Raw genomic sequence first — 15653 nt, forward strand, 5'->3', positions numbered from 1 at the left:
AAGAATGCTGTTGTCTAAAATAGAATTAGACATGTTGTCATCTTTTCCAGCAGAAGAAGAGCTGAAGGGCAGGGATTTGAGATTTAGAACAGGGATTTGATGAAAAGCTCATGTCTATAGATTCTGATGTCTGTAATAGTGTATAGAAAATAGTGGGTGCTTGGGTGAGAGAGCGTCCTCTGTGGAAAGAAGAGTGAGTAAAAATCTAGCTGTTAATTGCTTTCTGAATGAAGATTTAAAATTGTTTGTGTTCTATAAAATTGTTTTCCTTTTTGCAAGTTTTGCATTATCTCTAATATAGTAATGAAAATGTCTGCCACAGTTTCATATTGCTTTTAGAAATAAATATATCTTGTTGGGTGTGAGTATTTGCATTGTTATTTGATACTGAAGCTGTACTTTGACATGGAAGAAAATGTGCTAGAAGCTTCCGTGTTCCCGCAGAGAGACTGGTGAGCAAGTACTTCAGCTGTTCACCAGTGGGTCATGGGTTGACAATGAGGCTTCTGTTTCAAATAAAAGCCCATAGGATTGTAGTCCAAGTCTACTGGACGGATTCTGATATAGTAGCATTGTGTTCATATCTGCTAGTAGAAGCAAAAGCAGGATCAGACATTGTTTGTTTCAGCTTTAAATATATATCTGTAACCAATACAGGAATTCCTGTGTGCTCTGATACTATTACTGGGACCCCCAAACCTGTAAAAACACATTTCACTCTCTTTCTCTATGCAAACAAATTTAGGGCCATTGTACTTCAGGCTTTGTTGGAAGGAGAAGTGGTGTATTTCTTTCCCAGCCTTAGAACAGAGATGAAGATATGCATGGTATCTTAGGCATTAGTTGTTCTAGGGGGCACATGTCTTCTTTCAAATCCCATATACACCCCTACTACCTAAAATATAAACATATGGTGTTTGAGGTTAATGGGACCAGGATCCTTCAGATTGGAACCAGGCATGATGGTATGAGAATTCATGAGGGTAGTCAGGGCTGGTACTACAAATTTGCCTGATACTAGTCAATGTGAAGCTGCTTCTGTCGCTTCACATGATGTATGCCTTATTGCAAATTAATATTGTGTGCATTGGGCACCATTTTAAAACACATTGTCCAGCAGACAGCTGGACAGCAGCAACAGCTAGGGATCAAGGAGATCTGGATGGGGCATTTTTGAGGGTGGGTGATATCCCCGCTGGTACTGCTGCCAACCTACACTCCCCAGCTGCCACCCCCAGCCACCTGCTTGACAGGCAAGACTTACAGAGGAAGACAGGTAGCCTAGTGTGCATGTGATGAAAATGGAGACACAAGCTGATTCCGTGGGCAAAAATAATGTTGCTGGCTGGACCATACTGGGTGACTACTGTTCTTGCCTGGGAGCAGCAGGAGGCAGCCAGTGGTTTTGTTTTCACCTTCATTAAAACATTTGTGATAGAAGCATTTTCACTTTCAATTATAGATAACCTTTAGTAAAATGCTGATTGAATGTTATGCGATGTGTAGTTGTAGCCCAGGTCCACTAATCAGTAGAATGGATAGTTGCTCCTGTTACCAGCAGTTATGGATAGGAGCCCACTTGTAATTTCTCTCCTATTTTAACTCCCATTATAAATAGCTCATTGTTCAATCGGCAGTTCTGGCAGGATAGATAGGATTACATATAGACGTCAGAAGGCATATGAAGTCTTATGGATGGTCTGAGGAGAAACCTTTCTTCATATGGCATTCCCCCACCCCCGCCTGTTCACCACTCGACCAGCTGCAGCACTCAGATGAAACGTAACTGTTGATCAATCCCAGCCAAATTTTCCTTATATCAGTATGCTCAGGTCTCATAAGAACATGCTCAAAATACATCAGGTAAAGAAGAGGTCAAAGTAATAGCAAAAAATAAAAGAATAATGCATGATACATCATCTCTCATAATACACAAATTTGTTGTTTAGTCATTGTGTCCGACTCTTTGTGACCCCATGAACCAGAGCATGCCAGGCCCTCCTGTCTTCCACTGCCTCCTGGAGTTTAGTCAAATTCATGTTGGTAGCTTCAATGACACTGTCCATCCATCTCATCCTTTGTCGTCCCTTTCTCCTCTTGCCTTCACACTTTCCCAACATCAGGGTCTTTTCCAGGGAGTTTTCTCTTCTCATGAGATTTCCAAAGTATTGGAGCCTCAGCTTCAGGATCTGTCATTCCAGTGAGCACTCAGGGTTGATTTCCTTTAGAATGGATAGGTTTGTTCTCCTTGCAGTCCAGGGGACTCTCAAGAGTCTCCTCCAGGACCACAATTCAAAAGCATCAATTCTTCGGTGGTCAGCCTTCTTTAAGGTCCAGCTCTCATTTCCATACATCGCCACTGGAAAAACCATAGCTTTGATTATGTGGACCTTTGTCGGCAAGATGATGTCTCTCCTTTTTAAGATGCTGTCTAGGTTTGTCATTGCTTTCCTCCCAAGAAGCAGGCATCTTTTAATTTCATGGCTGCTGTCACCATATGCAGTGATCATGGAGCCCACGAAAGTAAAATCTGCCACTGCCTCCATATCTTTCCCTTCTATATCCCAGGAGGTGATGGGACCAGTGGCCATGATCTTAGTTTTTTTCATGTTGAGATTCAGACCAATTTTTGCGCTTTTCTCTTTCACCCTCATTAAGAGGTTATTTAATTCCTCCTCACTTTCTGCCATCAGAGTGGTATCATCTGCATATCGGAGGTTGTTCATATTTTTTCCGGCAATCTTAATTCTGGCTTGGGATTCCTCCAGTCCTGCCTTTCGCATGATATATTCTGCATATAAGTTAAATAAGCAGGGGAACAGTACACAGATTACTCTGTGCCTTGTACAGATGCCTTGTCTACCAGAATATTAGTTGAATTCTTCCAACTGAATTCTTAACAGTCCTTTCAAACTTAGTGCAAACTAGATGTACACCATCATGTCTCCTGCATGTCATTTAGTCTTTGCAACTTAAAGAATAACTTGCATGTTTGCCAGAGTGGATGGGCTTTCCCACTTCTAGTAGGAAGGCTGATATATTTGTACTTTCTGACAAGATTTCAGTGTTACTTTCAGCAAAGGGGTTTGGCTATTTTCCATCATCTGCAGAAGAACAGAACTAAGTACCCCCTGAGCTGGGATTTCCTACCTATCATTCCCTTTGCAGAATATGTTAAGAGACCAGCCACTATAACTTCTCTCTGGGGATAGATTCCCCCCCCACTCCTTCTTATAACCACCATGCCTACTTTGAAACATGATAAGCAGCGATAGCTGTAGGTTTAGGGTCTCTGTTCTACCAGGCCAATACAGTGGGGTCTCTACTTAAGAACGTCTCTACTGAAGAACAATCCAACTTAAGAACAGCTCCATTTGCTAAATTTTGCTTCTACTTGAGAACAGAAATCCAAGATAAGAACAGGAAAAAAAACCTTTCCTGCTCTTTTTTAAACCTTAGGTCATCTTAGGTTTTAAAAAAATTCTCCCCATAGTGGTAGAGTACGTATTAACCAGCTTTGGTCAATGTACGAACGCACCTCTACATAACAAAAAAAACAGCCAGAACGGATTAATTGGTTTTCAGTCCATTCCTATGGGAAATTTTGCTTCAACTTAAGAACATTTCAACTTAAGAACACCATTCCAAAACAGATTAAGTTCTTAAGTAGAGGTTCCACTGTAGTTTCTATGGACGGAAAAGAGCAGATACGGATTAAATGGTTTTCAATGCATTCGTACGGGAAATGCAGATTCAACGTAAGAACGTTTCAACTTGAGAACCACCTTCCAATACGGATTAAGTTCTTAAGTAGAGACCCCACTGTAGCTTTAACAATGTACTGGTATCTACCAACATATTATGGAGAACTCCAGATGAACCAGAATTTTTGAAAGGGAAGTAAGCTACTCGAATGCTGTATACTGTTATAATATAAAAATAACACCTACCAAGAAGAGGGGGATTTATTTTGTTTATATGCCTCCTTTCTCTCCATAAGGGACCCAAGGTGGCTCAAAACAGATAAAGCAACAGATTCAAAAACACTATATAAATAATAATCATATTTATATTAATAAAAGAAAATTAAAAGATAAATATATATTAAGATTTTAAGATTTCAAGTTAAAAACGTTTCAAAATGTATAAGATAAAAACTGGCATTCCTGAGACAACTTGCTGCATAAAAGAGGAAGGTCTTTGCCTGATGATGGAAGGACAAGAGGGAGGGGCCCACCTGGCTTCTTGAGGCAGTGCATTCCAAAGCCATGGGAGCAGCCATTGAGAAGGCTGTCTTTCATGTCCTCACTAAACGAGCTTAGGAAGGTGGTGGAACTGAGAGAAGGGCCTCCCCAGAAGATCTTAAAAACTGAGAAGGATCGTATGAGGTGACACAGTCCTTCAACTAGCCTGGACCTAAGACCTATAGAGCTTTATAGATAACAACATGCCCTTTGGATTGGACCTGGAAACAGATTGGCAGCCAGTGAAACTGTTTTCATAAGGGAGTTACATGCTCCATATAACCATGCCAATCAGTAATCTAGTAGCATTTTGAACCAGCTGAAGTTTTCAAACACTCTTCAAAGGCAGACCCATATAGAGCACATTGCACTAATTAAACGGGATGTAATTAAGGCTTGTGTCATCTCAAGGATTGGGCAGAGCTGGTGCACCACCTTTAACTGTATGAATGCGTTCCTGGCCATTGCTGAAACCCTGTGCATCTTGTCTCCAGGAAAACGTCCAAGCTGCGGACCTGACTTTTTGGAGCAAGATTGTATTTTCTTCTCTGCTTTGATTTTTGCTACTGTGGATTGCTATTTTTAGGATTGTAAGCATATAGTGTATGCCCTGAAGGAGAATGTTTAGAGTAGCACTTGTAGGAGCTTAAGCAGATGTACTGTATTCAGAGGCAGATTTTGGTCTTCCTGTGCTTACAATTCATAGAATTTTCTTCTGAATGGCTTTGCTAGCTGTCACCCTTAGGTATGCTTATACAAATGTAACTTGTTTCAGATGTTCATTTCATATATAATATGTGTATAGGTAGAAAACAAATTTTCAAAACAACTGCTATTTACAATTCATATACATGAAATGCTACCTTTACAACTAAGATGTGATGACACTTCCACAGATTGTAAGGAGACATCTGCATACACTTAACTGTTACTCTTTCATTACTGCTGAAAGGGGGTTTGTTTCCAATGTGTTATTAATATACATCCACTTCAGAACTCAAAATCAACTAGATGTATTTCAGAAGGAGTCTAGTTGAAGAGGAGGTAAAACATGATTGCTTCTCATTGAGTAGATAAATGGAAATGAGGAAAGGTTAAGCTTGTTTGTAGAGGTGGAGATTGTTTGCAATGGGATTTTTTTCCTCTTGAACAAGAAAGCTGTTTAACTGGTAAGCAGTTTAACACTCAGTCTCTTTATTCAGAATTGGTTGGCTGATTATTTAGGGTCAATAGAATTTGTTTTAATCTTTTGTCAGATTACAAAAAAATAAGGTGTTCATATCACATGCTTTACAAGAGCAAAAGGCAGGAAATGGTATTTTGACATAATAATAATAACCTTTGTCAATGCACAACATGTGTGTAGTGAAATTGAATGAGCCTGCATTGGTACAACCGTGTGTGTGTGTGTGTGTGTGTGTGTGTGTGTGTGTGTGTGTGTGTGTGTGTGTGTGTGTGTGTGTGTGTGTGTGTGTACACACATTATTCCACCAGAATGTACATATTGCATGTTATACTGGCACTGTGAGTCTGTTATATTAAGTCTAGTCATGGCGTTATGTGGCATTTAGAAGTCCGGCTGCATTCAGATGCTACAAAACACAACTTCTTCCTCCCTCCCAGCATCCTCTGAATTCTTAAATTTTATAATGTGAAAATACATTTTTGAATGTGAAAACCTTTCTGTTTTCTTGAAGCATAATAAAAGTTGACTAATCCCAGTCAAACAGATTGAATTGACTCAAAAAAACTTAATGGGTTTAGCTTCCAAGTAAATTATTAAAGTTTTTACTTGGAAGCTAAATCTCATAAGTTTTTTGGGGTCAATTCAGTCTGTTTGACTGGGATTGGTCAAGTCTTATTTCTGAAATGTAAATATGAATGAAATAAATGTAAATGTAATATAAATGAAATGTAAATGTAATACATTTGTTTAAAAGTCCATTTATTTTTAAATGTCTGTGCCATGAGTCTAGTATCATCTGCACAAGACAGTTTGAAAATACTGAAAAAAACATAGCAGGGGAGTAATAACACCCCTAAACCAGAAGTAAGCAACTTGTTTTTTACTAGATTAAACAACTTGAACTAAGCATAAGTACAAGAATAAGTTCCATTGGTAGCTTGGAAGTATAATAATACTGTACTGCTAGGTGTAAATGTGACTGTTGCGGGAACTGTAAAACAGGAAGACAAAGTCTTAACAATTTTTTTAATTGAAGTTCTATGTCCCATCTAGATTGCAGTGTGTCCCCACAGCACTTGTACTACTGATTGAGAACCATGGCTGTATGCCATCATAGCACCTTCTGGTTGGAGAACTTTTTAGTGGAGCAAGTAATCATGAAGCGGTCTTTGTCAGATGTTGGTTTTCAGAGATTTAGGGCAATAAACTTACTTTGCTCAGCTTTGTAGCCTTTTTTATGTCTTGTTTTTCTACAGAATTTGATGTTACGTTTATTTCAACTCTGGCTTTTTCAGAAATGAACTTCCAGATGCATAAAGGAATTTGACCTTGGGCTGGGAAATTACGTTTTCCCAAGAGAAACAATTTTTTTTCATTGTTGCCTCAGAAAAGATAAAGAGACTGTGACATGGAATATAAAGTTCATATCTAGACATGGCTGACTTATAAACATTAATAAAGGAAATAACCGGAAAGCTATTTCACTGCTCTTAAAATACCTTTAAAAATCTGACTTTGTAGATACATGGACAGCCGATTAATAAGTCACTTACATTCGTTGATAGTGCATAAAGAGAATCTTGAGACCTGAAAGTGCTCTCATAGAACTTTAATTACTTGCTGTTCATTGCAGTCTCCCTCTGTCGCACCATGTTTTCATATCAGACCAGTTGATAGCACTTTGAGGCATCATGTTTAAAAATTATCCTAGGGTACAGGAATGTTGCTGCAACAGATATCTGAAAAGCTATTGTGAGCATATATTAGTGATGCCACTAGTGCTTGTGACACCGCTAGTGGTGAGCAACATGTCACATCTTGTACGTGTACACTCAATGTGTGTACAAAAATGCTTCTGTCTCTCATGGGTGTGTGTGGAATCCTTGTTTTAAAAAAAACCATGGCTCTTTATGGAGGAGAGTAGTCTCCGGAGAGTCCTCTAAGCTTTTCAGCAGTTGTAGGGTTTGTTGCTTGAGGAAGGAAGCTGAAAAGATCCTGTCCACAAATAAGTAGCAGCTAGTGCTGGTCTGGTACCTAGCGATTTTTCTGTTAGATCTCATTCTTTTGAAATATTGTGAAACATATCTACCACTCCACTTATCTGAATGAGAAAGCTGTGGTATATACAGTTATCAAGGTGCCCATTCTGGGTCAGGGTTGGTGCCGTTGTAGTTCTCGAGGGTGCAACCTACAGCTGTTTGCCTGATTTCAAAAATCCTCTGCAGAATTTCATTCAGACTTCTGCAAGGGTGATTTTTCCCTTCCCTAGCAACCTCTTGAAGGAGAAGAGACAGACTGGGAAACAGAACAGGGTACAAGGAGAGAGAGAGAGAGAGAGAGAGAGATTTCTGGTCTTGGGACTAATTTTACACATTTCACTTATTTTGAACTCCTTACACATTGTAGGAAATTACATTTACAGTTCCATTATAGATGTCCTGCTTTGTATGCATCACCTGTGCATGCACGTTCTTCATGAATCACTTGTTTACTTTCCCATTCACAGTTTTTCCATAGAATTGTACACAGTTCACAATAGCAATTTTTTTTAGTTACAGATTTTCATTGCTGTTTGGAAGTGCTTTTTGGTGACATCATGTTCAAAATTTTAAAATGATGCCAAAAATTGTGGCTTCCCTTGGTGCTTACCTTCATAAGGATATCACACAGACACACTGTTCATTGTCATGTGGTGTGATGTGACTGAGATATAGACATATAGAAAGAGGATTCCTTTGCTTTTTTTCTACAGTGAAGTTCTTACACTGAGAAGTATTTGATCAGTTATTGTCTGGGTCTTTTCCTGACTTACAGTACTTTCCCCTCCATACTAAATCCTTGGGCATTTAAAAAGTTTGTGTTATTATTTTAGAAAGGGTTGGGAAACATGTGGCCTTGAGAAGGTAACTGGAATCCAAGTCCCATCAACCCCAGCTAGCCTGGCCAGGCATCCTGGAGAGTGAAGTCATTTGGAGAGTCTTATAAAGCAGGATATGGGTGATCTGCAGTACTAGGACAGGTAAAACTTAAGTTTTGAAACAAAACGATTAAAATCGAACAAAAATGTGACAACAATCCTTGTGTAATGTTGAATGCATTTGCTTTCCCATGCTGGAGTAGACAGTTAAATATGGAAAGGCAAGGTGACTCACATCAATGTATAGTTGCAACACTGTGAACCACTGTGATGGGTAAGTGGTCTCCTACAGTCATAAGTTGTGAATGATGATAATACACTAACAGAAGTGGCAGAAGATTCACAATTAATAATTTTTAAATTACTGTATATAAATATATATATGAGTTTGTGGTGGGCCTTAGTAATAGGCTTCTAAACCTTATTAACATCAATGGGGTTTATGTGTGAGATAATTTGCTATTTTGTTAAAATAAACAGCTTCCCTCTACCTCATTGTTTTTAATACTTGACAGTCTCTTGGGGAAACTCAAGGTTGACAAATGGTACATAAGGCCAAGCAGGATGTGAGTAAAGAGGAAACAGCTATAGTTATCAGTCTCTATCACACTACAATGTTGGCTGCTTTAAAAGTATGCAGCATCAGGATAGCTATATTTAGCAGATTTATTTAGGCCACATCTCTCATGTGGTATGTGTCTTGAGTATTTCAAGCTAGTCCAAAACCCAGCCAGCGTGTCCTTAACTTATTTTTCTGTCTGCTGCGTTCACTATGACATCTCCTCCAATAAAAGAACATTATATGCTGTATGGGGTCAGGGTGATCATATTTTCCCGAACTCAAAAAACAGCTGGCGAAGACTTGGAGGCAATACTGGGTAAGAATAGAAACATAGTCAGGGAATTAATATTAATTAATCCTTTCAGATCCTGAAGCTGAGTCTCCAATACTTTGGCCATCTCATGAGAGGAGAAGACTCCTTGGAAAAGACCTTGATGTTAGGAAAGTGTGAAGGCAAGAGGAGAAGGGGACAACAGAGGATGAGATGGTTGGACAGTGTCATCGAAGCCACCAACATGAATTTGACACAACTCCGGGAGGCCGTGGAAGATAGGAGGACCTGGCATGCTCTGGTCCCTGGGGTCACAAAGAGTCGGAAACGACTAAACAACAATAACAATCCTTTCAGAAGAGACAGGCATTAATATTGAGTTAATATTGACATCTGTATCTCTTGAGAAATAAATGAAAGAAAAGGAGATTGCTTCAGTGGTAATCAATACAGAGGAAGTGAACACTGGAAAACAGTTAATGTTCTGAAAGAAAGAAGGCTCTTTTGATGGAGTGAAATTCTAGTGTATTTCCTTGAACTGCTAATTGGTGAAGAATAGCCAGTCTGCTTTGAATCAGTTATTCCTCATTTTTGCCAGTTCTTTTAATTTTTTTTTAATTTTAATAAGAGAATAGTTCTGGCAAGAACAGTTTTGTAGTACTATGAAATAGAAATTAGCCAAAATAGAAGTGGGAAAAAATAGATTGTTGATGAGTACTTTTATTGATACAGTAGATACATTTATAAAGCAAGATAGGTATCAACATGTCAGTTATGTGGGAGGCATTTGGGGGCAGATGGAATCATCTGAATCACTGTATCCTGGTTGGACCATCCCTGCCTTTGAATCTATTCTCAGACCATGACTAGTTATTTCCCCAATTCTTGATTTCATAGGAATTCCTTATCTTCAAAAAGCTTGAGTAGTCCTGGATGTTTTTGCAATGTGTCTGTGGAGTGCTATATGATATGCACACATTTTAAAACTTGCAGTTGGGGAAGAGGAGGAGGAGGACAGGTGTCAGCCAAACTGATGAGACATCTGACACTGACAGCAGCAGTAGTTTGGCAGGCTTCCTAGTGATTTCACAACAGCTGCCTTACGTAGGAACATAAGAAACTACTTTATACAGATCAAACTATTAGCTTCTCTATCTTGTTTGGCAGTGGCTCCTCAGAGTTTCAGCAGACATCTTTCCCCACCCTAGCTGGTGTCATTGGTTACCTCCTGTGTGTGAAGCATGTGCCTTACCTTGACTCATGTGACCTTTGTCAATGATGGGCAAAGGGCAGCAGTTGAGGTGTGGCAGGATGGGCAACAAGTGCAGGATGACCTCTTTGTCATAGTGATGAAGGCATACTTATAAAGATGGTCAGGGGAGCTTCTTGGCTTGAATGCAGAAGGAAGAATGCAGTAGGGTGTGCAGAGTGGGCAGCAGTGAACTCCTTTGAGAAACATTCTATTCATCTTATTCTCTTTGTCTCTCTCATGTTGTACTTGGCTCTCTCTCTGTGTCTGGGAAACATACATGGGGACTAACAGTCAAGTCATGCAGTCTTGATGATTTGTGATATGTGAATGTGGTGATATGGTGTTTCCCCGAAAATAACACAGGGTCTTATATTAATTTTTGCTCCGAAAACACTTTAGGGCTTATTTTCAGGGGGTGTTTTATTTTTTTCATGTACAACAATATACATTTATTCAAATACAGTCATGTCATCTTCTTCTGGTTACTGCACAGTGGTGGAGGGCGGTTTTTCACTTAACTAGGGCTTATTTTGGGGGTAGGGTTTATATTACGAGTATCCTGAAAAATCATACTAGAGCTTATTTTCAGGTTAGGTTTTATTTTAGGGAAAACAGGGTATATGACCCCTATTCAAATATTTAAGATGGGGTTAGATGGATTATTTGCAAGTTCAGATACACAGACACACACACAGCCCATTTTATACTGTGTTAGTCTTTTTGCTGTCTCTGATAATCTGGTTAATCTATTACACAGGTTGTGGTGGTCTACAGAAAATAATTACATATATACTGTATCTTCTTTATTTTCAAGTTTAAAATTGTTTTACCTAAAAGCACAAGACATACTTTGCTACTTAAATTAAGTTGCTCTGTTGTGTCTTGGGTGCCTGGGCATGTTTGAGCAGTTGAAGGCTGAGCCCGTAGAAGGAATAGAACCTGAGGAGTGTGTATGTGAAAGAGAAATAGATTTTAAGAATCATGTATCTTTAGGCTGTATTGGTAAGTTGTCTAAAAAATTATCAGTGAAGATGCAATGTTTATCTTTGAGATGTGAATTTAGGCCTTCTGGTTTTTATACAGTAATCACAAGCAAGTCTGAGATGCAAAAATCCTGAAGTTAAAATTATGGGTGGTCCTATAGAAAGATTAGTAAGTTGCATAATTTGGACACCCTGTCAGTAACAATAGATATAACATTGAAAGTAATTTTAATAAGCAGTTGGGCCTCATACTTCATGGCATGCACATACCTTGGCCTGAATGACCATGTATACTCACTTCTGCATCAAAAGGTATCCCAGCAGTTCAATAGGGTCTGGATGATTCTTGCACTGTAGAAAATGGTGGCATTGTGATGCACACTGACATCCTCATTGTCTGTGTCCATGTAGAAATCTGCTTTGATGCATGGAGCTCCTTTGTTCCCTTGAGTGTGACATCCGTACCCTGGGTCGTGAGGTGATGTTGGGAGTGCCGTCTCGCCCTAGAGCCTCCGTAGGCACCCAGACAGCTCCCATGCCTTTCCCACCCCGGATGCTACATCAGGCTGTGGACACCCTGGATTTAGAACGGGGACTGAAGGGGTTAACAATATCTACCCAGACTCCACTGGTTTGGGCGGGAAGGGGATGGAAAGATCCAGAGGAGGGAGCTGTGAGAGAAGTCAGTCGCAGGAGAGACGTTGAGGAGGGCGGATGGGAATGGGTGTCCATCCAGGACCCTTGGACTGGCAAGTGGGAACAGGTGCGTCTCACTAAGCGAGAGGCGGAGGAAAGGAGAAGGAGGGAAATGACAGTACGACCCTCATACTGGGGAGAAAGGGAGACTAGAGAGTGGCGGCACAAGTTAGCTGAGGAGAAGAAGAGAGTAGAGAAAGAGAGAGAGGAAAAGAGAATATGGCATCTGGAGGAGCTGAGGAAACTCCTCCAGAGAACCATGTACCCTGGGGATATACAGGGCATGAAGAGACAACCCCACTATTGACAACGGACCCAGATGACATCGAACCCGAAGAACCCTCCCGGGTTCAGGGTTCAGGCTGGCCCATGGGCGTCGAGGTCAAGTAACCCGTTTGATGAAGACTGGGTGCCCCTGTACGAGCTGTTGCTCCCACAGGAGAAGTTCGTTCCCAAGCTGATAGACATTTCTATTCCCTTACCCCAGTTAATAAATGAAGACATGTTGTTTGGTTTAAAAACGTCTCCTGTTTTATTTGGTTCGGGGGAGGTGAAGAATAACGGACCCTCACATTGAGTCATCATATTTTAATTTTTATTAAGGAATCTACATCCTTGAACAGATTGCTAAAATATTCAACTATTTCTTTCCCTTGATCTTTAAAAGTCTCCTGTATGGGCTTGTTTGGAAGAGGCCTAAGCTGACTCTTTCAGTACTTAAAACCTCTGTTAGAGATACAGCACTAGTAGATAGAAAATTGGGGGGGGGGTGTTGCATGTACAACCCATTTTAAAAGTTTATCCCACTATTTAGAAAGAAGAAGGAAGACTATACTTTTTGCAGCAAGGCAGCCTTGATAGGTGTGATGATGGTCATGAGGAGGAGGATATCCTACTGCTGTGTTTGAGCAGGACCAGAACTGTGCTTACGTGGGAAAGTGGGATCCTAATTTTCCTGCTTTGGCGTAAGGCCATTATTCCATGGCAGAGTTTATTACTTCAGTTTCTTATGCTGTAACCAACAGATATTGTTGGCTTGCAGCTTGCATCATCCATGATAATTTATCATATTGTCTAGATCTGATGGGATGGTTACGCTCTCTGATCCCATTTTGTAATCTCTGGGATATGTATATGATTGTTTTTCCTTATAGGTCATTACTCCATGTCGGAAGCTCATCTTGTGTGCTGATAACAGAAAAGAAATGGAGGATTGGATTGCAGCATTGAAGACTGTACAAAATCGTGAACATTTTGAGGTAATGTGTAATAGAATGGTTGCAGTTGTGAAACCATCTCTGATTTTAAAATACAGTGTCACCTTCAGCACGTTTACTGCCTGAAGCTCATGTATGCCATTTGGTTCAGCAGTTGTGATTCAGTATTTTGTGAGGTCATCAGAATATAAAATGTCTAAATTTAAAATTAGCCGAGGAGTCTTCTGGCCTTGTTATCATGAGTCACCAGAAATAAGAAAGCAAAATTATACTTTTCCCTAACTGAGTATATTTTTCAAGGAATACAAATAGTAAAGCAAAATGGCTTTGAGTAATATAATAAAAATTAAAAGTTGGTACTCAGAAGTATCATTTTTATTTTGGAAATAACCCAGTATACTTTTACACTGGTAGGGAATTATTATGCTTACCCTTAGTTGCCTTCGAAGACTTTTTCACTATAGGAATGTATTCCAACTCAATATATAACACACACATATGCCTTTCTATATACTTATAAATCTATATATGTGTGTGCTGCATGTCACAAGGCAGGTTATAAAAATAAAAAAAAAGTAAAACAAGAATATGTTTGTTCAAAACAACCACAGATAAAGTCAGAGTTTTAAATGCTTATAGGACAATCTTGTAGTGATCGGAAGGGAACAACTTCTGATCTTAGCTGCCATCATCCCCTCCCCAGCTGGTATTGTTTTTCATTTTGATTGGGTTTTTTTTCCAATGGAAGGAAAAAAATAACACCCAGCTCCGGGGCTGGCATAGTGTTCTACCTATTCTGGAGGCGGTATTTGTTAATTTTGGCAAATTCAGAGCTTCTCTCGGATCCTGATGTGCCCAGAGCTTCTCTCCTTGCCCATAGCACAAGCAGGGCACTGCCAGTGAAGCAGCCACAAGCAGCATAAATTCCTGCTGTCATCCAGAGACTGATAGTATTCTATGTCATCATGGCCTCTGGGACACTCTCCCAGGGACTGCACTCTTAAGGCAGGAAATACGATTTGAGATGTATGACAGAAAAGGAGAAATCCTTCTTCTTGAATCATCTTGAGTAGGTGGGTGATCTTGTCCTGCCTGGGGTTTGATTAGGTGGGCTTTTGCTTTCTTTCAGCTCGGATTGAATGAAAGTATTTGTGTTGGTAGAAGCTCTTCATATCAACATCCCTCTTGCTTACATCTGATGGATTTGCAATTTAGAAATTTGGCCAAACCCAAACATTATATTCTGATGTTCAGTGAATAACTGCTGATGGGCATTTTGTATGCATTTCTTACAGTTCCAGCACTCCATTGCATGCATTGTCTCTGTTACGTGTAAGCTTGAGTCCTTCATTTCACCCCATGCTGTACTTCCCAGTTTGTTTTTAATTCCCACTTCCTTACTGCTATAGCATGACCTTCTTATGTGGTTAGTATTCGCTACATAGTATATAGGTTTATATCCTACCGTTAAAATATAATGTTTATATTCTCTCCTGTATTAATTTTAATATTGTATAGAGATATCCTCTTAATTTGTCTGTCATGAATTCATTTTCAGACTACACAGTACAGTATGGACCATTTCTCAGGGATGCATAATTGGTATGCTTGTTCACATGCTCGACCAACATATTGTAATGTATGTCGGGAGGCATTATCTGGGGTCACATCCCATGGACTCTCTTGTGAAGGTAAAATCCTTTTATAATACCCTGTTTCAATAGGAAAACACTAGACTTACAAAATGGTGTCAGACACATGCTACTTTAGTCTCTTTAAAAATCAATCTGTTTTTCAATACAAATTGAAGATTAGAGAAAATGAGTTTAGCTGAGATATAAAACATAGTTTTACATTTACTTTGTTTCAGTTTTTTTTCAGCTTAGTGATCTGAAGACTGCTTGTATAATATAGATAACTGTGGCAAGGATACATACTGGGAAACTCTAGGATCATGTAGTGTAGTATGCAAGACTGCTAACTAGTAACACTGTTTAGAATCACAGCTTGACAATATTTAAATAGCTACACTGATTCATTTTCCACCTGTGTCATTTCTGAGCACAGTTCAAAGTTCTAGTGCTGATGTTAGGGACCAGGGGGAGCCTAGAGGAAGCATAAATCCAAAGCAGTCTGTCAGTCTGCTGAGAACAACTTCCTCAGCACATTCCTTAGTGTCGCACACCAAGTCACATAGCTGGAACGCAATGTGGGGTACAAGTGGCAAGTCATTAACTACTGGCACTTCACTGCTGCAATTTATGCATTTGCGTTTATGCTGGCATAAATAATCAAGAGAATCCTATTTAGTCATATTTTTATCTA

The 15653-nt window shown here is 39.6% G+C and overlaps 1 protein-coding gene across 4 annotated transcripts in view; it reads left to right on the plus strand.

The window, feature by feature from the left end:
• DGKD (diacylglycerol kinase delta) overlaps positions 1-15653 on the plus strand; it is an 81836-nt gene that overhangs the window by 27075 nt on the left and 39108 nt on the right. For 3 of the 4 annotated variants that reach the window (XM_072995771.2, XM_072995772.2, XM_020787390.3), the window contains 2 exons: positions 13266-13370; positions 14887-15019. In XM_072995771.2, the coding sequence (XP_072851872.2) occupies positions 13266-13370; positions 14887-15019 (238 nt within the window). Of the gene's footprint in view, positions 1-9084; positions 9226-13265; positions 13371-14886; positions 15020-15653 lie in introns of those variants that run through there. The other variant, XM_072995773.2, reaches the window with a different exon arrangement.

The sequence above is a fragment of the Pogona vitticeps genome, chromosome 3 (genome assembly GCF_051106095.1).
Source record: "Pogona vitticeps strain Pit_001003342236 chromosome 3, PviZW2.1, whole genome shotgun sequence".
Lineage (NCBI taxonomy): Eukaryota > Metazoa > Chordata > Lepidosauria > Squamata > Agamidae > Pogona > Pogona vitticeps.